The 22707-nt window shown below is 40.6% G+C and overlaps 1 protein-coding gene across 2 annotated transcripts in view; it reads left to right on the top strand.

The window, feature by feature from the left end:
• Window positions 1-277: 277 nt before the first annotated feature.
• GPR89A (G protein-coupled receptor 89A) overlaps window positions 278-22707 on the top strand; it is a 42151-nt gene continuing 19721 nt past the window's right edge. The window contains exons 1-7 of one of the 2 annotated variants that reach the window (XM_036768812.1): window positions 386-561; window positions 6776-6835; window positions 8067-8170; window positions 8739-8845; window positions 9320-9421; window positions 10476-10508; window positions 11657-11777. In XM_036768812.1, the coding sequence (XP_036624707.1) occupies window positions 520-561; window positions 6776-6835; window positions 8067-8170; window positions 8739-8845; window positions 9320-9421; window positions 10476-10508; window positions 11657-11777 (569 nt within the window). In that variant the 5' untranslated portion in view covers window positions 386-519. Of the gene's footprint in view, window positions 562-6775; window positions 6836-8066; window positions 8171-8738; window positions 8846-9319; window positions 9422-10475; window positions 10509-11656; window positions 11778-22707 lie in introns of both variants that reach the window. The other variant, XM_036768813.1, reaches the window with a different exon arrangement.

Here is a 22707-nt window from a genome sequence, read left to right as displayed (position 1 = left end):
CTTAGTCAGTCACAGCTACTTCTCTGCGTTCTCTTGGTTCTGCTCGTTTCACTTTGCATTATGTCATGCAAGTCTTTGCATATTTTTCTAAACCCAACGGTGCACAACTTTTCAAGTGGCTTCCATAGGACTGTCTCCTCCTCTCCTAGTACTTCCTCCCCTCTCCTAGTACTTCCTCCCCTCTCCCAGCACCACCTCCCCTACTAGCCCCGCCCCCTCCCCGCCTTCCTGCCTTTCCGCCTCTCCCAGGCCTCCCTCCCTGTCCCGCCCACTCGTAGACTTTCTCCGCCCCCAGAGAAAGAGGGGGAGGGCATTATTATCTCCTTTCCGGCCGCTGATTGGCTGACGGAGGACGCCGCTCGATGACGTAAGGGTTGCCCGGTGGCTGACTGCTGGAGCAATGGCGCCGGCCTCTGGGGCCAGGGTCCCGAGCCTGTGAGTGGCTCCCGAGGCCGGAGAGCGGGAGGCAGCGGGTAGCAGCCGTGACGGCGGGGGATCGAGTTCCCCGACAGCTTCATCATGAGTTTCCTAATCGACTCCAGCATCATGGTCACTTCCCAGGTAAGGAGGCGCTCCCTTCCCCGCCCGTTTCCCAGGACAACCGCCCCTCCCCCCACGTACACCGCTCCCACCCCCACCGCTTCTTCCGCAGGGTAAGGGCGGGGTGGGGTGCGGGGGTCAACACTCGCCCTCTGGCTCTCGTTCCTCCCTCCCTCCCTCTGCTACCCTCCTCTCCTTCCCCCGCCCCCCACCTCCTGACCCTGTCCTTCATCCTCCCCCGACCTGAGAGCATCCATCCCAGGGAGGACCAGAGGCAGAGCGCCGTACCTAGAGGTGGTAGAACCCCTGCCCTGGACGCTTATTTGCTGGGTGCTGGGGGCAAGGGACTCTGAGCCTCAGTTTCCCCATCTATAAGACGAAGCTAACTAATTTTAGTCTCCACTTCTCGGGGTGGCTGTCGGGATTTAAACAAAAGACTAAAGTGTCGGTATCAATTCCCAAACTTCCCCACAGCCAATTCTGTAAGCCCAACTGCTGAGCCTTTGACTTCAGCCCTCCAGCGACTCGGCTTGCAGACCCTTGCAGACTGGCATTTATAAGAGAAGCTCGTGATTCGGGGGCTTGGCTGGGAAAGAGCTGCTGTCCAAGAACAGCACCGAAGCTGTGGATTGGCACCCTAGGAGTCCTTTGTGATTGAGTCAGAAACAGGGAGTAAACAGTGTTGCCTAATAGAAGAATATGAAATGCCATTTCTGGAGCCCTGCATCACACTCGTCCACTCTCCCTTAGGGACAAGCAAGCAACTTCTGTTTTCACGAATTAGGCGGTGCTGCAAGGATGAGTCTTTTCAAACTGTACAGGGATGAGGTTTTGTTTATGTCGGGAACCCCTCCTCCTTCCTTGTTGTTGTTCATTCTTTTCAGTAGCGTCCACTTTGTGACCCCATTTGGGGTTTTCTTGGCAAAGACACTGGGATGGCTTGCCATTTCTTTCTCCTGCTCATTTTACAGATGAGGAAACTGAGGCAACAGGGGTAAGTGACCTGCCCAAGGTCACACACCTAGCAGGTGTCTGAGGTCAGGTTTGAACTCCAGTTTTCCTAACTTCAGCCCAGTACTCTACCCACTACACCTTCCACCTGCATGCTAATACTTCACTCTATTTGAATCCTCTTCTGATTCATTGTGAATTCACTTCCACCACCTATGCTTTGACAACCTCCATGCACCACTTGAGTGTGATGCATAGTCCACTGCTGTGGATGTTCATTCCAGTCTTTCCTGCCTGATTCTTTTATTTTGTCATTATGGTACCTGGAGAAAATGGTGGGTGATTTGTTGTTGGAGGGGGGAGAGATAACCATGGGTGCCAGGAGAGTGGGATACAGGTCCTGCTTTCTAGACAATTTTTCCTTCATGCCTTTCCTGGGTGGACTCTCTAGGTGGTATGTAGTAATAGTAGTGGTAGTAGTAATAGCTAGCATTTGTATAACCCTTTGCAAAGCACCTGCAACGTCCCTTCCACTTCTAAATCTGTGAGCTTGTCCCTATTTTACAACTAAGAAAATGTTGTTGCTTATTTTGGTCAGAAGCTGCATACACTTCATAACCTACAAGACTGTGTGGTGCAGTGGGAAAAAATCCAGCAGACCAGAGTCACTAAATGGCCTAAACCCTCATCCAAGCTCTCCTTTTTTTCCTATCAGTAAAATGCCCTTCCTTGACAAGCTGTTGTTAAGATATTTCTTCATTATAATAACTGTTGAGTGCCAACATAAAACTAGGCTCTCTCCAGAATATATAATTACATGAATTTCTTGTGTAAGTGTATGCCAAATCAAATAATAACATGGGGAGAGGTTTGCAGCAAAAGAAAGGTGTCTTTTCCAATCATCCTTATTTCCGCCCTGGGACCTGTCATCTTTTCTACTTACCCTTGGTAACTTCCAGCCTAGACATCTCATCTGTAGCAGAAGTTCATACTTCACTCATGCCCTCTATTACTTCCAGCCATTTGTGACTTATTCGTTCCAGAGTACAGTGTAATTTTCAACTCCTTCCAAGGGCAAAGTTCTGTCAATTCCATTTCTTTGACTGCTCTTAAGCCTCCACATTCCAACTTCCGTTTTATTTACAGTACTAACAGAGGGATTACTTTTTCCTTCTGCCTTACCTTCTAGTTGCCCTCTCTAGTCTTGCCAGAATTCATATTTACTTTGGTTCTATTCTTACTGCAGTCCCTGGTTACTTTATTCATCATTCATCACTTCTGGAGCTCTCCAGAACTTCCTCCTTCGATACTAAAAGAACCTGAAATGAATGGGCAAGTATCTGTCTCTGTTCTTCATCTTCTTCCCTGCTTCCTTTCCTTTTCTGTCCATTTGTGCTCTCTTATAGCCTTGTGACCTTTAGTTCCTTTTTTGTGTCCATAGTTCTATTTCTTATTCTTATTATGTCATCTGTCTAGCATTTAACTTTCTCATTCTGAACTTCTGCCCCAATCTTATGCATTACTCCTAATTCCTCTCACCTGACTTCTCCAACCCCAGTCATCTTCCTCTTGTAAGTTAAATACACATAGTCTCTATTATTTAAGGATATGTCTGCATTTCTTTAGAGTCCCATATAAGAGCTGGGTTCCACACTGAGAAGAGAGAGACCACAAAAAGGCCCAGAGAAGGAGGGAGGAGACACCTGGTCCACCACACATAGAGATCACACCTAGTACTGATCTGACTCCCCTTCACCTTGCTACAGTCCCCCTACTATCTGCCTCTGAATTGTTTTTCTTTTTAACAGCGACAAATAGAAGCCAGGGGTCTGTGGGACCTGCTTCCTCAGCAAAAGTGGTCTCAGGAAAGACTAAGAGCCATTACCATTGAGGGACATCATTTCCGGGTCTTTAATAAAAGGTCCAGTGACCTCCTAATTGCCAAATCCAAAGTTGATATTGTTCAGTCTCTCTTTTCCTTGACACTTAGTTTCCAAAGTATATACTCTCCTGATTTACCTCTTACCTCTTTAACTGCCCATTCTCATTCTTCTTCACGATCCTCTTTTTCTCTTTGTGACTCCTGAAGGTGAATGTTTCCCAAGGGTTTTTTTTTTCCTCTCAACCCTTCTCTCTCAAGATACTCCTTCCTTGGCATCTCTTACTCATTCCTGCTACTTCACCTGTGACTTCCATGCAACTTGCTCACCCCTGACCTCCTTGCTGAGCTCTGGACTTAATTTTCCAACTACCTGCAGGCTAAATGTTTATCAGATTGTCCTGCTGGACATTTATATTCAGCATGTCTAAAGCCAAGTTTATTTTCTTTTCCCCAAAAACTTGTTCCTCCTGCTCTTTCAGCTCATTTCACCAGCATTCTAAAACCTTGATATTGTCCTTGTCTCCTTCCTCTTCTCCCCCCTTGGATTCATATAGTTCCAAAGTCAGATTGATTCTCCTTAAACAATATCTCTCCCCTCAGTCTCCTTTCTGTTCCCACTGTTCCCAATACCCTGGCACCTCACCTTATTGCCATAGCAGCTTCCCACAGTCTCCTGCCTTCACTGTCTCCCCAGTCCGATCCAATCCTGGCCCCATAGTCAGACTCACCTTCCTTGTGCACAGATCCTGGTCATACTGGACCATAACAAGTATTTGAAAGGCCATCGTGTGGAAGAGCCTTTAAACAGCTCTGCTTGGCCTCAGAAGGCAGAGCTGGGAAGAAGTGAATGTGGTCTTCCTATAAGAAAAGGCTTCCTAGGAATTCAATCTACTGTATTTAAAAGAGAAACGAGCTGCCTCAGGAGGAAGTTTCCCCCTCACTAAGATATTCAAATAAAGGTCGTCAGTTTGTTATAAACGGCTAACCATGAAGTTCTGGGCTATGAGAGACTTGCCTTCTACAGTTGTTCTCAAACTCTTTGGTCTCAGGGCTCATGTAGTCTTAAAAATTGTTGAAGGCCCCAGAGTTTTTGTTTATGTAGGTTATATCTACTGATATTTATAGTTATAGAAATTAAAACATAATTTTAAGCATTTATTTTTTCATTAAAAAATCATAAACTTATTACATGTTAATATAAATAATGTTTTATGAAAAAATTGCTGATAGCTTTTAGATATTCATTTATAATAGCAAAAATCCATTATATGTTGACATAAATGATGTTTTCTATAAAAAATGTTTTCAAAATATTTAGTGAGAAGATGGTATTGTTTTATATATTTTTGCAAATCTCTTTAATGTCTGGCATAGTAGAAGATGATCTGATTTTCATATTTGCTTATGCATTCAGTCTGTTGCAATATATTGTTTTGGTCATTATATATATGAAGAAAATCCAACTTCACAGAGATCTGTATTTGGAAAAGGGAGGAGTGTTTGAATAGGCAAATAACATCTTAGTATTTATAACTATGAACATAGTAGACTTCTTGACAGGGGTTGCTTAGGGGTTGGCAGACCATACTTTGAGAATCGCTGGCCATATTGAATAAAGTTCTAATTCCTTCGCATAGTGTTCCAGGTCCTCCAGTATCAGGACCTTTCCTCCCTTACGTGTTCAGTTCCCTTTCATGCCAGACTGCTGTTACTTTCTATGCTGTGGACAGACACCATACACACCTGGTCTCCTGGCCTTTGCTCACATTTTCACTCTACCCAGAATGCCTTCCCACCCTATTGGGTTTGTACCCATCCTTTAAGGCCCAACTTCTTTCACTTCTTTTCACCCCTTATGTCCCAGCCATCAACTCTGTCATTGTCCCTGAAAAGGATGTGTCAGGCTATTCCTTGTGACCTCACACACTGTCCCCTGTAAGTTTCCAACGTGCCTGGCCATCAATCCCCTATGTGTCTTATCTCCTCCTTTCAGAATGTAAGTTCCTTGAGGTCAGGGATTGTGTTTGCTTTTGTATTTGTATCCCCAACTTAGCACATACTGGGCACTTAGGAAATACTAACCATGCTTTTTTAATTTATCCATTTGTTCATTCAGCTCAAATGCTATCTCCTTCACAGCCTACCTGAGTTCCCCCAATGCATCCGTTGCTCATTGATGATTTTGTTGCCTTCTCTCTTATGTATTATTTTGCATTAATTTTTTGTACATGTATAATATTCCCAACCAAACCTACAAGGTTCCATAAAGGTAGGAACTATATATGTTTGAAATCGTCCACCATACCCAGCATACCACCATACCTAACACAAAGTAGGTGCTTATTAAGTGATTGTTAAATTGGATTGAATTAAGGGTCTTTTAAAATTTCTGTTCCCATCTATAGGAAGTTTCTGGTGAATACAAGTCCTACTGACTCCTTTATTACTATATTATTACAAAACCAACTGCGTGATTCTGTTTTGCCCTAAAAATAAAATATAACAACACATGCCCTAGAATGGTTCTTAACCTGGGGTCTATAAACTTTAAATATACATACATATACATACATGCCGCGTTCCCCCTAGGCCTCTTCCTGGGCCGGGGGTCGCGGGCAGTCCTCCCCGGGGGACCTCTTCTGCTCCTACACCGAGCCTTCGGTCGTCACCGGCCGGCCTGGCCTCCACCCAGACCGGAATTCACCAGACAGAACGCCAGAGGATCTCGCTCACGGTCTTTATTGGTACATCTTCCACGGCGACTGCTCGACTCTGCTCTCTTCCCCTATCCCCGTACATTATATAACCTATTGCAGCCAATCCAGTGGCGAGAGCTATAACATTGCCTTATATGGACGGGCTTCATCCTAAGCCGGCACCGCCCAGCGATATACCCGGAAAAGCGTTATACCCGGAAAGCTGTAGTCCCTGCCCCACCCTCCACCCAGCCCTAAGCGGCGTCCCACCCCCACCCAAATCCCAACACATACATACACACATATATACACAATATGTATGTATATATGTGTATATATAAATTGCATTTCAATATAATTGGTTTTCTTTGTAATCCTATGTATCTTAAGCATTTAAAAATTATCCTGAGAAGGGATCCATGGGCTTCACCAGACTTCCAGAGTAATCTATAGGACAAAAAGGCTAAGAACCCAATTTCTGAAGTTCAGAGCCATTTCAACCTCTTCTCCCTGTGCTAAGAGTTTTCATTGATGTGTCATGTGTAGGGGGCAAAATCCAGGGGACGTTTCGAACCTCCAATCCATGAAAAAGTTTCATTGTTCCAGCCATCTAAACATTAGACCCTTGAACATAGAACATGCTAGTGAGAGCCTCAGTCACTTTCAGCACTCCTCATCCCAGCCTTGATCTTTTTCCCATCTGCAGGTGCTCTTCTTTGGCTTTGGATGGTTGTTCTTCATGCGACAGTTGTTCAAGGACTATGAGGTGAGAAGGGATCCATTTCCTTGCCAGGATTTGAATTGGAACTAGCTTTAGAGTAGAACGATGAAAATGTCAATATTAGCATAGACATCTCACATTAAGACTATGAGTGGTATTTTATTACTTATACATCCATTTTAAATAATATGACTTTAAGGCCAATGTGGACTACACGACTCAAATCTCAAAAGATAACTGGATTCTGCTGGTAAGAGAGAAGGAATACAAGTTGTGAATTGCTCAGAAGCCAAGGACAAGGAAAGTGATTTCATGATCATATGTCATATATCTAAAATCTGACACAAGAGAGAATTATTAGCATAACATAGCCTTGTGATTACAGCTTCTAATTTACTGACTTGGCCTTCCAGTTAATTACCAGGCTACCTGGCTTCACCCAGTGTTGTACACCAGGGCAGACATTCTTAACCATTTTATGTGTCATGGATCGCTTTGGTGGTCTGGTGAAGCCTACAGAGCCCTTCTCAGAATAATGTTTTTCAATTTATAAAACAAAATACATACTGTTACAAAGGAAAACGATTACATGGAAATAAAGTTATCAAAATATTTTTTAAAACAGGTTCACAGTCCCCACCTTAAATACTCTTGCAGTAGAGATTGGTGGTGTTTGTTTTGCTTCTAGTCTGGTTCTGGCCTAGTATCTTGGGTTTGAGTTTGGACATGCTGAAATGGCCTTTTCTCCTTTGGTTTCTTTTCTTTCTACAGTATGTACCACATATTACCTGGGTCCTCTCCTGGCTACATACAAAAAATTGAATTACTTTGCAATATTAGAACAAAAATTCCTTGGTCTTTCAAATAACAACCCAAACTCCTTTGAAAAGTTTTGGAACTCACCTGTGGTCTCCCCAGTTTTAGGGTGGATAAGGAGCCCCTTCCTGTATTAACCAGATATCCTCTTTGCTTGCACATATCCAAATTGCAGATTTCCTGATATTCTGATATTTCCTGAATTCCCGATAGCTTCATGATTTTTGCTTCAAACTCTCCGTCCACAAGGACTGATATAGCAACCTGCCCTACAAATGTAATGGAAATTAAGTGATAATAATCACATCATGATTTTCTTGCCTGTTCCCTTTTATTCTTTCATGTGAATGCCATCCTGTTCCCTTAACTGAAGGGCTTCTGCTGCGCGTGGGCTGAGGAGGCCTTTCCTCTGGCCTCCTTTTAGCTGGAGCTGAACATAGTCTCTTCCCATCCCTGACAGGTACGCCAGTATGTTGTACAAGTGATCTTCTCTGTGACCTTTGCCTTTTCCTGTACCATGTTTGAGCTCATCATCTTTGAAATCTTGGGAGTGCTCAATAGCAGGTAAGTTTTGTGTGCCAATTGGCCTTATTCATAGAGAGTCCAGTGTTGTATTCTTTGTGTGAAACAGAAAGTTTTATCATTGAAAAAGTGCTCCCTTTCAGAAAAATCACCTTAGTCTCCCTTGTGGAGCAATTAGGAGAAGGATATAAAAGTATCTCAAATGTCCAGTGGTATTAGAGATTAGAACTGTAAAAGCATTCTAAATCTTTATGGTGTACATGATTGATTCTTTTTCATTCATATATTGGAACAGAACTCCCAGGGATGAAAGTCAAGGTCATGTGACCCACCAGGAGTTCCATAGCAGGTGTTGCCTTTGACATTTGAAGTTGTGGCAATACAGCCAAAGCAATAGTATCCCAAACAACTAATTGATGCACTTGGGAGCATCGGATGTTATCAGAGGTTATTGTGTGCCTCCCGCAGAGCAGATAGAACTGCTTCCTGGCATTCTGCCGGCTGTTGAATTTGACTATCGTCAAGCCAGCGGTGGGAGGCAGTGAATTGTGGGGAGAAATTAGACTAACTGTGTAATCCTGCCAGTGACCCTTTCCAAATTTCATTTCAGTTCCCGTTATTTTCACTGGAAATTGAATTTGTGCGTAATTCTGCTGATCCTTGTTTTTATGGTGCCTTTCTACATCGGCTATTTTATTGTGAGCAACATCCGACTCCGTGAGTGTTTGAGCCCCCAAAGGTGTGGATTGGGACAAGCATGTTTGGGGACTGAGGCCATCTGAGAGCTGTGTTTTTCTTCCTTACTTTCAGTAATCTCCCCCCTTTTTTTTTGCAGAGAGGGGGCCTGGTATAGTACCTTACACATAGTAGGTACTCAGTAAATATTGAAGTGAATGAATCTCATGTGTTCTACCACACCTTCCGTCTTCCAGCATTATTTCTCTCTCTCCCCAAGTGCAATCCTATCCTCTGAGTCAGCCAAATTTCCCTTCTCCTTTTTTCCCTATATACCCTCAAATATTAGTAGGGAGTCTTCCATGAAAAAGTGGGTTGTCCTGCTTGAATAGCAAACTTATGTGGATGGGAGAGGAAGAGGTCATTGGTTTGTTCTGGGTTTCTAAGTAGAGCAAGTGCCTAACTTTTGTGTATCTTGAGCCTGCCTCCCATCCTAACACACTTCCTTTATCTTAGTGCACAGACAACGACTGCTTTTTTCCTGTGGCCTGTGGTTGACCTTCATGTACTTCTTCTGGAAGTTAGGAGATCCATTTCCTATCCTCAGCCCAAAACATGGTGAGTGATTTCATTTTAGGCCTTTTTTAGTTTTTTTTTTCCCCAGAGAAAGGCAGTTTATTTAGCATTTTCCTCATCTTGCATCTTACATTGAACTCCTCAATTAAGACCTCCTGTTTTAGAACTAAGTTAACATCTTGCCCCCTAGATGATATAAAAATGATTCCAGGACCGAACTATTATCTGTTGCCATAGAAAGTACAATATTACCTCAGTGGATGAGTCTGTGTTGAGAAAGGTAAGCATTACTACTCATGGATTAAAAAAAGAAAAACTTTCCAGAAATCTTTTCTGGTGTCAACTTCATTTTATAAAGACTGTTCATCATAAACAATATTAAACTTGAACCAATTAAACTTTCTTTGCAATTATTTACATTTTAATTTTTTCCTTTTTTCATTTTAATGATGTGTTTTGTTTTTAGGTTTCAAACATTTACAGATTACTTCTACTGTATGAGATATCTCTTACAAAGTAAAACTGATACTATAGTGACTTCATGTGAGGATACACACATTTTATATCAGTAGCACGGCCCCCCCCCGTTAAAAAATTAATAGAAACCTATTTTTCTCCCTCCTATCCTCCACCTCTTGAAAAAAGAAAAACAAACTTCTTATTGCAGATATGCATAATCATGCAAAACGAATTCTGTCAATGGCTGAATACAAAAATATATGTCTGTTTTTGCACCCTAAGTCCATTACTATTCTCTAATGGATTGAATATCATTTAAGTAAATGGAATTCCAACCTATGATCTACCATAACAGCTTTTTAGTTATTCCATGTACATCTCAGGATTTTTTGGTCCATTAGTTTCCATTCATTTTTCTCTTATGGAGTCACAAGATGTATTCTCTGCTTCTGGTTTGGTTTCGTTTTTCACTTTTCAAAAAGGTCCTTCCCTATTTCTTTATATTTCTCATACTTGATGTTCTTTTATTTAACCATTCCCCTAATATTTAATGTTGAGGTTTTTGCATTTACAAATAATTCTGCAATGAAAATATTTAATAGATAGCCCTTTTTTTTGTTTTTGATAATACTTTTAGGGTACATTCCCTACAATGGAATTGAGTCAAAGGGTATGATTGTTTTTGTAACTTTTATTGCATGCTGCAAGATTGCTGTCCAAAAAGATTCCATTATGCAGTTCTTCCTGTAGTGAATGAATGTACCTGTCTCCCCACAACCCCGCCAGCATTGAGTTTTGTGGCTTTTAATTATTTTTGCCAATTTGATGAGTCTTTGAGTTTGCATCTTTTATATTATTAGTGAAATTGATCACTTTTAATTGATTACTAACAGTTTGTGTTTCCTCTTTTGAAAATAGCCTTTCCTTATCTTTTGACCATTTATCCAAATATGAAAATGAATCCTGGACAAAATCTTGAATCAAGAACCATTTATGTGTGTGCGTGTGTACTTGTGTTTATTTGTATGTGTGTGTGCTGAACAATATGAATCAGCCAATAGGGCTGTCTTCTGGAGTAATTTAAGATAAAAATGAAGATATTAAAACTATATTTGATAAAGCACGTAATAGAGTCAGGCAGAATATACACATGTAAATATATAGATATATATGTGTATATGCATATATATGGAGAGAATGTGAGATTATAACACTATTATCAGAACACTGGATAGTCCAAAAATGATTTGGCTTTGGAGACTAAATATTGGATATGATTGTTTTCTGCAATTGATTTATCTTCATAATTTTTTTTTCAATTTTTTCTAGTAAGATTTTTAAAAAATAATTGGCATTCCCCCGAATACCAGTTGATAGTGAAAAGAGATAACCCTGAAGCTCACTGGATAGGGAAACCAGACAGATTAAAAATTACCTGTTGCAAATACCTTGCACACAGATAATTGAGAGTTGGCATTCTGAATTGACTGTGATGTAATGGAAAGAGCCCTGTTCTTAGAGTCCCAAGAGGCCTGAGTTTTAGACCCTGCCTCTGACCTTTCCCAGATGTGTGACCTTGGGCAGGTTATGGAACTCAGTGAGCCTCAGTTTCCTTATCTGTAAAATGAGGAGAGCAATGCTTGTACTACCTCCCTTACAGGGTTATCATGAGAATTAAATCAGACCCTCAATTTAAAGTGCATTGCAGACCTCCATGGGCTTCATAAATGTTGGATTTAAGAATCCCAGGTGAATTTTTCCATTTACAGTAAAGGGGAAGTCAGTGGCTATGTCACTAACATGACTTCATTTTTCCAGGGATCTTGTCCATCGAACAACTCATCAGCCGGGTGGGTGTGATTGGGGTCACCCTCATGGCCCTGCTCTCTGGATTTGGGGCTGTCAACTGCCCATATACCTACATGTCCTACTTTCTGAGGTAACTCAGTTTTTATTCTTTTTTACCCTTTTCTGCCACTTTCAGAAGTTCACGCGTCCTCCATATGACTGTCTGTCCTCATACCACCATCAACAGAGCTTAAATACTCTATCTCTGATCCTTCTTTTCATTCATATTGGCTTGTCCGTGAGGCTAATCCACCGGTTTTTTTTCCCAAAAGGGAAAATAATTCATTTCAGGACATGACTTTCAAAAACAAAGCGCATCAGTTTGAGCAACAATTCAATTCAGCAAGCATTTATTAAGCGCTTACTCTTATCTACCATTTCAGTTACCAGGAGGGATCCAAAGGTGGTACGGGACAGAGTCCTTGTTTTTAAGGAGCTTACCCTCTAGTAGGGGATCTATAAAACATGTACATAGTATTCACTTATTAAGCACGTACTATGCACATACCATACACCCTGTACTAAGGGCTGGGATACAAAGAAAGACAAAAGCAAAAAGCTTCTCTGCCCTCAAGAAGCTCCCGGTCTGAAGGGGGAAGGGGTGAGGGGAAATAACATGCAAATAACTATCTACAAACAAGATACAAATCCTCAGAGGAAAGGCTTCTTGTAGAGGATGGGATTCACAAAGCTGGAAAAGGCCTGGGAGATCATCTGTTCCAACTCCTGCATAAACAGGAATTGCCTTCTGCAACATTGATGGCGTATGATAGGGAGCCCACTGTCTCCCCAGGCAGCCCATGGAATCTGTTCTACCGTGTCACCGATGAGGGTCCGGCTGACTTTTGCTTAAACACCTCAAGTGAGGAGGAGCCAACCCTACCCAGAGGCAGACCAGTCAGTATTGGGGTAGTTCTAATTGTTATAGAAATCCGATTGACAATATACTTGGCAGTCAAAGGTGGAGTAGCTCTATACAGTCATAGCTCAGATGTAGCTCAGATCATAAGCATCCTATTGCCAAAAAAAAAATGGAAAACCATCAGACCATATAGGTATGACCTAAATAACATACCTTATGAATATGAAATTGAAGTGAAGAATAGATTTAAGGAATTAGATCTGGTAGATAGAGCGCCTGAAGAACTATGGGCAACGATTTGCAGTATTGTATAGGAGACAGCAACAAAAAACATCCCGAAGAAAAAGAAGAGCAAGAAAGCAAAATGGCTGATGAGGCTTTACAAATACATGAGGAAGGAAGGAAAGCAAAAGGGAAAGGAGAGATGGAAAGACATACCCACCTGAATGCAGAATTCCAGAGAATGGCAAGGAGAGAGAAGGTTTTCTTAAAGGAGCAATGCAAAGAAATAGAAGAAAATAATAGGGTGGAGAAGACAAGAGCTCTCCTCAAGAACATTAGAGATATCAAGGGAACATTTCATACAAAAATGAGCATTGATAGAAGGGCCTGGCATGCTGCGGGGTCACAAAGAGTCAGACATGACTGAATAACTAAACAACGAGAGGAGGAGTCATTCAAAAGGAAGAGACTAAAAGTGAATGAGAGAGATAGAGCCAAGATGGCAGCCGGAAAGCAGGGACTTGGGTGAGCTCCCCACCACGTCCTTCCAAAAACCTATAAAAAAGGGCTCTGAACAAATTCTAGAACTGCAGAACCCACAAAATAGCAGAGGGAAGCAGTGATCCAGCCCAGGACAGCCTGGATGGTCACTGGATGAGGTCTGTCACGCACAGAGTGGAGGGGAGCAGAGCTCAGCATGGGAGGCAGCAGGACCAGCCAGACCAGGAGCCGGGCAGAACAGGCCCCAGCACCCTGAATCAGTGAGCTGTGGCAGTTACCAGACTTCTCAACCCACAAACACCAAAGACAACAGAAAAGGTTAGTGGGAAAAGCTGCGGGGGGACAGAGTTCACGGTTCGGTCACCGCCCCAGGGGCAGCAGGGGAGGTACAGCTACAGAACTACAGCTGCAGTTACTTCTGGCCCCAGGCCCACATGGTGGGAGGAATTAAGTGGTGGATCAGAGCAGGAGTGAAGATCCTGCTGAAGATTTGCATCAGGTCCGGGTTGGTAGTTCTTGAGGAAGGAGAAGTGCTGGGGTGGCAGAGCTGGCTATATAGAAATAGCTCTGAAATCAACTGCGTATCCCCTCAAGCTTGGAACAAAGTACTCTTTGCTCTACAAGCAGTCATACCCCGACGAAAAACTCAAGGGTCAAGTAAGTTGGCTGGGAACATGGCCAGGCAGCGAAAACACACCCAGATTCAGTCTCAGACTTGGGAATCTTTCTTTGGTGACAAAGAAGACCAAAACATATGGCCTGAAGAAGTCAACAAAGTGCAAGAGCCTACACCAAAAGCCTCCAAGAAAAACATGAACTGGTCTCAGGCCATGGAAGAGCTCAAAAAGGATTTGGAAAAGCAAGTTAGAGAAGTAGAGGAAAAATTGGGACGAGAAATGAGAATGATGCAAGAAAACCATGAAAAACAAGTCAATGACTTGCTAAAGGAGACCCAAAAAAATACTGAAAAAAATAATTGAAGAAAACAACACTTTAAAAAATAGACTAACTCAAATGGCAAAAGAGTTCCAAAAAGCCAATGAGGAGAAGAATGCCTTGAAAAGCAGAATTAGTCAAATGGAAAAGGAGGTCCAAAAGACCACTGAAGAAAATACTACCTTAAAAATGAAATTGGAGGGGGCAGAGCCAAGATGGCCGCATGAAAGCAGCGTCTTACCAGAGCTCTCTCACAAGGTCTGTCAGATTCGTATAAAAAAGTGAATTTGAGCAGATTTGAGAGAGTTAGAAACCGCAAGCAGTCTGCGTGGGGCAAATCTCCGAGCCCGGAGAGTCTGAAAGGCCAAAGGCACGAATCTGTAGGCTCAGAGAGTGCTCGGTGCGGAGCTGCTCCAGACCAAAGCGGAAGCGGCCGGTCGGGAAATCCACATGGGAGACAGGCTGGGAGAAAGCTGGGCGCCCGAAACCGGCAGAGATCCCCAGGACTCCCAACACAGGATGGCAGTCTGTGGAAGCAACGAGAGGCAGCACAACGCCACCGGCTGGGAAACACCAACTCCTGATGCTTGCAGCCCAGAAACTCGGCTTCTTGAACTTCCAGGAGACATAATGTCCAGGTAAACAACTCTAATCCCTCCCCTCCTCACCCAGAGAATTCCTCAGGGGGAAAAAAGAATGCTGGAACAGAGCAGAAAGAAGTGGGGCTTCAGTGGTCAAATAGTAGAAGTTCATCAGTCCCAGAGGGGCAGAGTCAGCAGGGGTCAACGCCAGGAACCCAGACGTAATCTTGCTCCCCCAGGGGAAGTGCCAGACATCAGCTCAAACAACAAACAGCTGAGACCATGCTGAAAAGCAACACTGCTGGAGAGCACCCATAGGGAGTGAGAAGTCAGGGAGCCAGACCCCTCCCCCACACCTCAGGAAACTGAAGGCTATAATTCTAGACTCACAACCCCCAGAATAAGAAAGCTGGGACAGAGAGCCCTGAGCCCCAAAGGCAGACATTTGTTGTAAAGCCAGGAAAAGGCAAACCAACAAACATGAAGAAGAACACAAAAAAACCGAGGACAATAGATTCTTTTTATGGAGACAGGCATGATCAAAATACCAATGTGGAAAAGGACAGCAATGACACTGTAGGTATATTGGATACCTCAAAAGGTAATATGAACTGGTCTCCAGCCCAAAAAGCATTGCTGGAAGAGCTAAAGGAAGATTTTAAAAACCAAATTAGGGAACTAAAAGAAAAATTGGAAAAAAAATCCACTGATGAAATCAGGTCCCTAAAGAATAAGATTGGTGAAATGGCTACGGAGATTCAGAATCTAGAGAGAGAAAGTGACACCCTGAGAGGCAAAATCAACCAATTGGAAAAGGAGACTCAAAAGCAAAATGAAAACACTAACTCATTAAAAATTAGAGTTGAGCAAGTGGAAGCTAATGAATCTATGAGGCACCAAGAAGTAGTAAAACAAAATGTAAAAAATGAAAAAATAGAAAAAAATGTGAAATATCTGATTGGGAAAACAACTGACCTGGAAAATAGATCCAGGAGAGACAATTTAAGAGTTATTGGTCTACCGGAAATCCACGATGAAAAAAAGAGCCTTGACAGTATCTTCGAAGAAATTATCAAAGACAACTGCCCAGAGGTCCTAGAACCAGAGGGCAAAATAGTCATTGAAAGAATTCACCAATCACCCCCTGAAAGAGATCCCAAACTGAAAACACCAAGAAATATTATATCCAAATTTCAGAACTACAAACTAAAGGAGAAAATACTGCAAGCAGCCAAAAAGAAGCAATTCAAATATCGTGGAACTACAGTAAGGATCACGCAGGATCTCTCAGCATCCACATTAAAAGACAGGAGAAATTGGAACATAATATTCCAAAGGGTGGGACTACAACCAAGGATCAACTATCCAGCAAAACTAAGCATAATTTTTCAGGCAAGGCGATGGACATTCAATGAAATAAGGGAATTCCAGACCTTCCTGATGAAAAGGCCAGAACTCAATGGAAAATTTGATCTCCAAATACAAAACTCAAGAGAGACATAAAAAGGTAACCGGGGGGAAAACCCCCACAAACCTTATTAACCAATAAGGGCAGGTTGTCTGTATCTTTATGTGGGATTATATCATCATATGTATGTTTAATATATATATATATATATATATATATGTATGTATGTATGTCAGTCTTGAGAATGGTACAGCTATTATGACAATTGAAAGGGATACACATAGATTGTGAATGCCTGTATAAATTAACTGATGTAAAGATAAAAAACATAAGTAAGAGATGTAAAGGGAGGGCTATGAGAAAAGAGGTAAGGAGGTAGTAGAAAAGGGTAAATTACACCAAATGAAGAGTCACAAAAACATATTATAGTAGAGGGAAAGAAGGGAGGGAGAAGAGCAGTATTTGAGCGTCACTGTCATCTGATCTGGTTCAAGAAGGGAATAACATACCCTGATAAGTTTAGAAATCTAACTTGACCTACGGGAAGTAGGAGGGGAAGGGGGGAAAGAAAGGGATGGGGGGAGTCAGAAGGGAGGGGAGAAGTAGCAAGTGGGAAATGGTAAGATAAGGGAGGGGAATAAAGAGGGAGGGTAAACTGAGGAAGGCGGCGGTCAAAAGCAAAACTTTGTTGAGGAGGAGAAGGGGAAAGGGAGAAATAAAAGCATAAACGGGGAAATAGGATGGAGAAAAAGACACAGATAGAAATCATAACTCTGAACGTGAATGGGATGAACACTCTCATAAAACAGAAGCAGATAGCAGAATGGATTAAAAACCATAATCCTACAATACGCGGTTTACAAGAAACACATTTGAAACAGGGGGATACACACAGGGTAAAGGTAAAAGGCTGGAGTAAAATATATTGCACCTCAGCTAAAGTAAAAAAAAGCAGGTGTAGCAATCCTAATCTCAGACAAAGCAAAAGTAAAGATAGATTTAATTAAAAGAGATAAGGAAGGACATTATATCCTGCTAAAAGGAACCATAAACAATGAAGCAATATCATTGTTTAACATAGATGCACCAAGTGGTAAGGCATACAAATTCTTAGAGGAGAGGTTAAGGGAGTTACAAGAAGAAATAGACAGCAAATCTATAATATTGGGAGACCTCAACCTCCCCCTTTCTGAACTTGATAAATCTAACCTCAAAATAAATAAGAAAAAAGTTAAGGAGGTAAACAGAATTTTAGAAAAGGCAGAGATGATAAATCTCTGGAGAAAACTGAATGGGGATAAAAAGGAATATACTTTTTTCTCAGCAGTACATGGCACATACTCAAAAATTGACCATGTACTGGGGCATAAAAACCTCACAATCCAGTGCAGAAAGGCAGAAGTAGTTGAAGCATCCTTTTCAGATCATGATGCAATAAGAATCATTTTTAATAAAGAACCATGGAAAAATAAGCCAAAAACTAATTGGAAACTAAATAATCTAATTCTAAAGAATGAGTGGGCCAAAGAACAAATCAGAGAAACAATTAATAACTTCATTCAAGAGAATGACAATAATGAAACAACATACCAAAACTTATGGGATGCAGCAAAAGCAGTTCTTAGGGGAAGTTTTATGTTCCTAAACACTTACATGAATAAAATAGGGAAAAAGGAGATAAATGATCTGGGCATACAGCTGAAAAAGCTAGAAAAAGAGCAAATTGAAAATCCCCAATTAAATACCAAATTAGAAATTCTGAGAATCAAAGAAGAGATTAATAAAATTGAAACCAAGAAAACTATTGAATTAATAAATAAAACAAAGAGCTGGTTTTATGAAAAAACCAATAAAATTGATAAACCTTTGATCAATTTAATTAAAAAAAAGAAAATCAAATTATCAGTATCAAAAATGAAAAGGGTGAGTTCACCTCTAATGAAGAGGAAATCAAAACAATAATTAGGAATTATTTTGCCCCAATTATATGCCCATAAATTTGACAAACTTAGAGATATGGATGAATATCTACAAAAACATAAACTGCCCAGGTTAACAGAAAAGGAAGTAAAATTTCTAAATAACCCCATTTCAGAAAGAGAAATTGAGCATGCCATCAATGAACTCCCTAGGAAAAAATCTCCAGGGCCAGACGGTTTTACATGGGAATTCTATCAAACATTTAAAGAACAACTAATTCCAATACTTTGTAGACTATTTGGGAAAATAGGTGAAGAAGGAGTCCTACCAAATTCTTTTTATGACACAAATATGGTACTAATACCCAAACCAGGTAGAGTCAAAACAGAGAAAGAAAATTATAGACCAATTTCCCTAATGAATATTGATGCAAAAATTTTAAATAAAATATTAGAAAAAAGACTGCAGCAACTCATCACGAGAATAATACACTATGACGAGGTAGGATTTATTCCAGGAATGCAAGGCTGGTTCAATATTAGGAAAACTATTAGCATAATTGACCATATCAACAATAAAACTAGCAGAAACCATATGATCATCTCAATAGATGCAGAAAAAGTGACAAAATACAACACCCATTCCTATTAAAAACACTAGAAAGCATAGGAATAAATGGAACCTTCCTTAAAATTATAAATAGCATCTACCTAAAACCATCAACAAGCATTATTTGTAGTGGGGATAAGCTAGATGCATTCCCAGTAAGATCAGGGGTGAAACAAGGATGTCCATTATCACCCCTACTATTCAATTTGGTACTAGAAACGTTAGCTGTAGCAATAAGAGAAGAAAAAGAAATTGAAGGAATTAGATTAGGAAAAGAAGAAACTAAATTATCACTTTTTGCAGATGATATGATGATTTATTTAGAGAATCCTAGAGAATCAAGTAAAAAACTACTTGAAATAATAAACAACTTTAGCAAAGTTGCAGGATATAAAATAAACCCACATAAATCCTCAGCATTCCTATACATTACTGACAAAGCCCAACAGCAAGAGATAGAAAGAGAAATTCCATTCAAAGTTACTGTAGACACTATAAAATATTTGGGAGTCTATTTGCCAAGACAAACCCAGGGCCTATATGAATATAACTATGAAACACTTTTCACGTGAATAAAGTCAGATCTGAATAAATGGAAAAATATCAGTTGCTCATGGTTAGGCCGAGCTAATATAATAAAAATGTCAATTTTACCTAAATTAATCTATCTATTCAGTGCCATACCAGTCGAACTACCAAAAAATTATTTTACTGAGCTGGACAAAATTATAATAAAATTCATCTGGAAAAACAAGAGGTCTAGAATATCTAGGGTATTAATGAAAAGACATGCTAGAGAAGATGACCTAGCCATACCGGATATTAAACTGTACTGCAGAGCAGCAGTCATCAAAACTACCTGGTACTGGCTAAGAAACAGGTGTGGATCGGTGGAATAGGATAGGAATACAAGATGGAGAAGTCAACAACTATAGCAATCTATTCTTTGATAAACCCAAAGAGGCCAGCTTCTGGGCTGATAATTCACTATTTCACAAAAACTGTTGGGAAAATTGGAAAATGGTAGGACAGAAACTGGGCATAGACCAATATCTTACACCATATACCAAAATAAAGTCAAAATGGGTTCATGATTTAGGAGTAAAGGCTGATACTATAAGTAATTTGGGAGAGCAAGGAATAGTTTACTTATCAGATTTACGGAAAAGAAAAGAATTCATGACCCAACAAGAGATAGAGAGCATTACAAAATGCAAAATGGATCATTTTGATTATGTTAAATTGAAATGTTTTCGTACAAAAAAGCCAATGCAACAAAAATTAGGAGGGAAGCAGAAAATTGGGAGAAAATCTTTACAACTAGTATCTCTGATAAAGGCCTCATTTCTAAAATATACAGGGAACTGAGCCAAATATATAGGAATACAAGCCATTCCCCAATTGAGAAATGGTCAAAGGATATGAACAGGCAGTTTTCAGAGGAAGAAATTAAAGCTATCTATAGGCATATGAAAAAAATGCTCTAAATCACTACTGATTAGAGAAATGCAAATCAAAACAACTCTTAGATACCACATATCTCCTGTCAGATTGGCTAAAATAACAAAACAGGAAAATGATAAATGCTGGAAAGGATGTGGGAAAATTGGAACATTGTTACATTGCTGGTGGATTTGTGAGCTGATCCAGCCATTTTGGAGAGCAATTTGGAACTATGCCCAAAGGGCTATAAAAATGTTCATACCCTTTGACCCAGCAATACCACTTCTAGGGTTGTATCCCAAAGAAATCACACAAGCGGGAAAAGGACCCATATGTACAAGGATATTTATAGCGGCTCTTTTTGTGGTAGCCAAGAATTGGAAATCAAAGGGATGCCCATCAATTGGGGAATGGCTGAACAAGCTGTGGTATATGAAGGTAATGGAATACTGTTGTGCCATAAGAAATGGGGATGATATGGACTTCATAACAACCTGGAAAAACCTACACGACATAATGCTGAGTGAGCGGAGCAGAGCCAGGAGAACACTATACACAACCACAGATATATGGATTCCGTGAGGACCAACCCTGACAGACTTTGCTCTTCTCAGCAACACAAGGTGCAGGCACAACTCCAATGGACTCACGATGGAGAATGCTATCTACATCCAGAGAAAGAACTATGAAGTTTGAATGCTGATTGAGGCACACTTCATGCTTGCCTTTTTCTCTTCTCTTTTTGTTTTTGGGGTTTTTTTTTGGTTCTGTTTCTTCTTTCTCATTATTCATTCCATTGGTCGTAATTCTTCTCTGCAACTTGACTAGTCAGTGTATAAATTAATTCAATGCGAAGTCATTCGTGGTAGTTATATGAGATTCCATGCCGTCTTGGGGAGGGAGGGGAGAAAATCTGAAACTCAAAATTATGTAGAACCATCAGTTGTAAACTAAAAATAAAAATAAATTTAAAAAAATGAGATTGGAGCAAGTGGAAGCTAGTGACTTGATGAGAAATCAAGATATTATAAAACAAAACCAAAGGAATGAAAAAATGGAAGACAATGTCAAATATCTCATTGGAAAAACCACTGACCTAGAAAATAGATCCAGGAGAGATAATTTAAAAATTATTGGACTACCTGAAAACCATGATCAAAAAAAGAGCCTAGATATCCTCTTTCAAGAAATTATCAAGGATAATTGCCCTGATATTCTAAAGGCAGAGGGTAAAATAGAAATTGAAAGAATCCACAGATCGCCTCCTCAAATAGATCCCAAAAAGAAAACTCCTAGGAACATTGTCACCAAATTCCAGAGCTCCCAGGTCAAGGAGAAAATACTGCAAGCAGCCAGAAAGAAACAATTTGAATATTGTGGAAAAACAATCAGGATAACACAGGATCTGGCAGCTTGCACATTAAGGGACCGAAGGACTTGGAATATGATATTCGGGAGGTCAGTGGAGCTAGGATTAAAACCAAGAATCACCTACCCAGCAAAACTGAGTATCATGTTCCAAGGCAAAATAAGGATTTTCAATAAAATAGAGGACTTTCAATCTTTCTCAGTGAAAAGACCAGAGCTGAATAGAAAATTTGACTTTCAAACACAACAATCAAGAGAAGCATGAAAAGGTAAACAAGAAAGAGAAATCATAAGGGACTTACTAAAGTTGAACTATTTTGTTTACATTCCTACATAGAAAGATGATGTGTATGATTCATGAGACCTCAGTATCATAGTAGCTGAAAGGAATAAGCATATATGTGTGTGTGTGTGTGTGTGTGTGTGTGTGTGTGTGTACATATATATGTGTGTGTGTGTGTGTCTATGTATGTATATATGTAGGTATATATGTGTGTGTGTGTGTGTGTGTGTGTACATATACACACAAAGGGCACAGGGTGAGTTGAATATGAAGGGATGATATCTAAAAAAATAAAATCAATTTAAGGGATAAGAGAGAAATATATTGAGAGAGGGAGAAAGGGAGAGATAGAATGGGGTAAATTATCTCACATAAAAGTGGCAAGAAAAAGTGGTTCTGTAGGAAGGGAAGAGGGGGCAGGTGAGGGGGAATGAGTAAATCTTGCTCTCATTGGATTTGACCTGAGTAGGGAATACCATACACACTCAATTGGGTATCTTACCCCACAGGAAAGAAGGAGGAAGAAGATAAAAAAGGGGGGATGATAGAAGGGAGGGCAGACGGGGGGAGGAGGTAATCAAAAACAAACGCTTTCGAAAAGGGACAGGGTCAAGGGAGAAAATTCAATAAAGGGGGATAGGTTAGGAAGGAGCAAAACATAGTTAATCTTTCACAAATGAGTATTGTGGAAGGGTTTTACATAATGATACGCATGTGGCCTATGTTGAATTGCTTGCCTTAGGGAGGGTGGGCAGGGAGGGAAGAGGGGAGAGAATTTGGAACTCAAAGTTTTAAAAACAGATGTTCAAAAACAACAACAATGAAAAAATGTTTTTTCATGCAACTAGGAAATAAGATACACAGGCAATGGGGCATAGAAATTTATCT

The sequence above is a fragment of the Trichosurus vulpecula genome, chromosome 7 (genome assembly GCF_011100635.1).
Source record: "Trichosurus vulpecula isolate mTriVul1 chromosome 7, mTriVul1.pri, whole genome shotgun sequence".
Classification (NCBI taxonomy): Eukaryota; Metazoa; Chordata; class Mammalia; order Diprotodontia; family Phalangeridae; genus Trichosurus; species Trichosurus vulpecula.
This window is presented reverse-complemented; position numbering and strand designations above follow the sequence as displayed.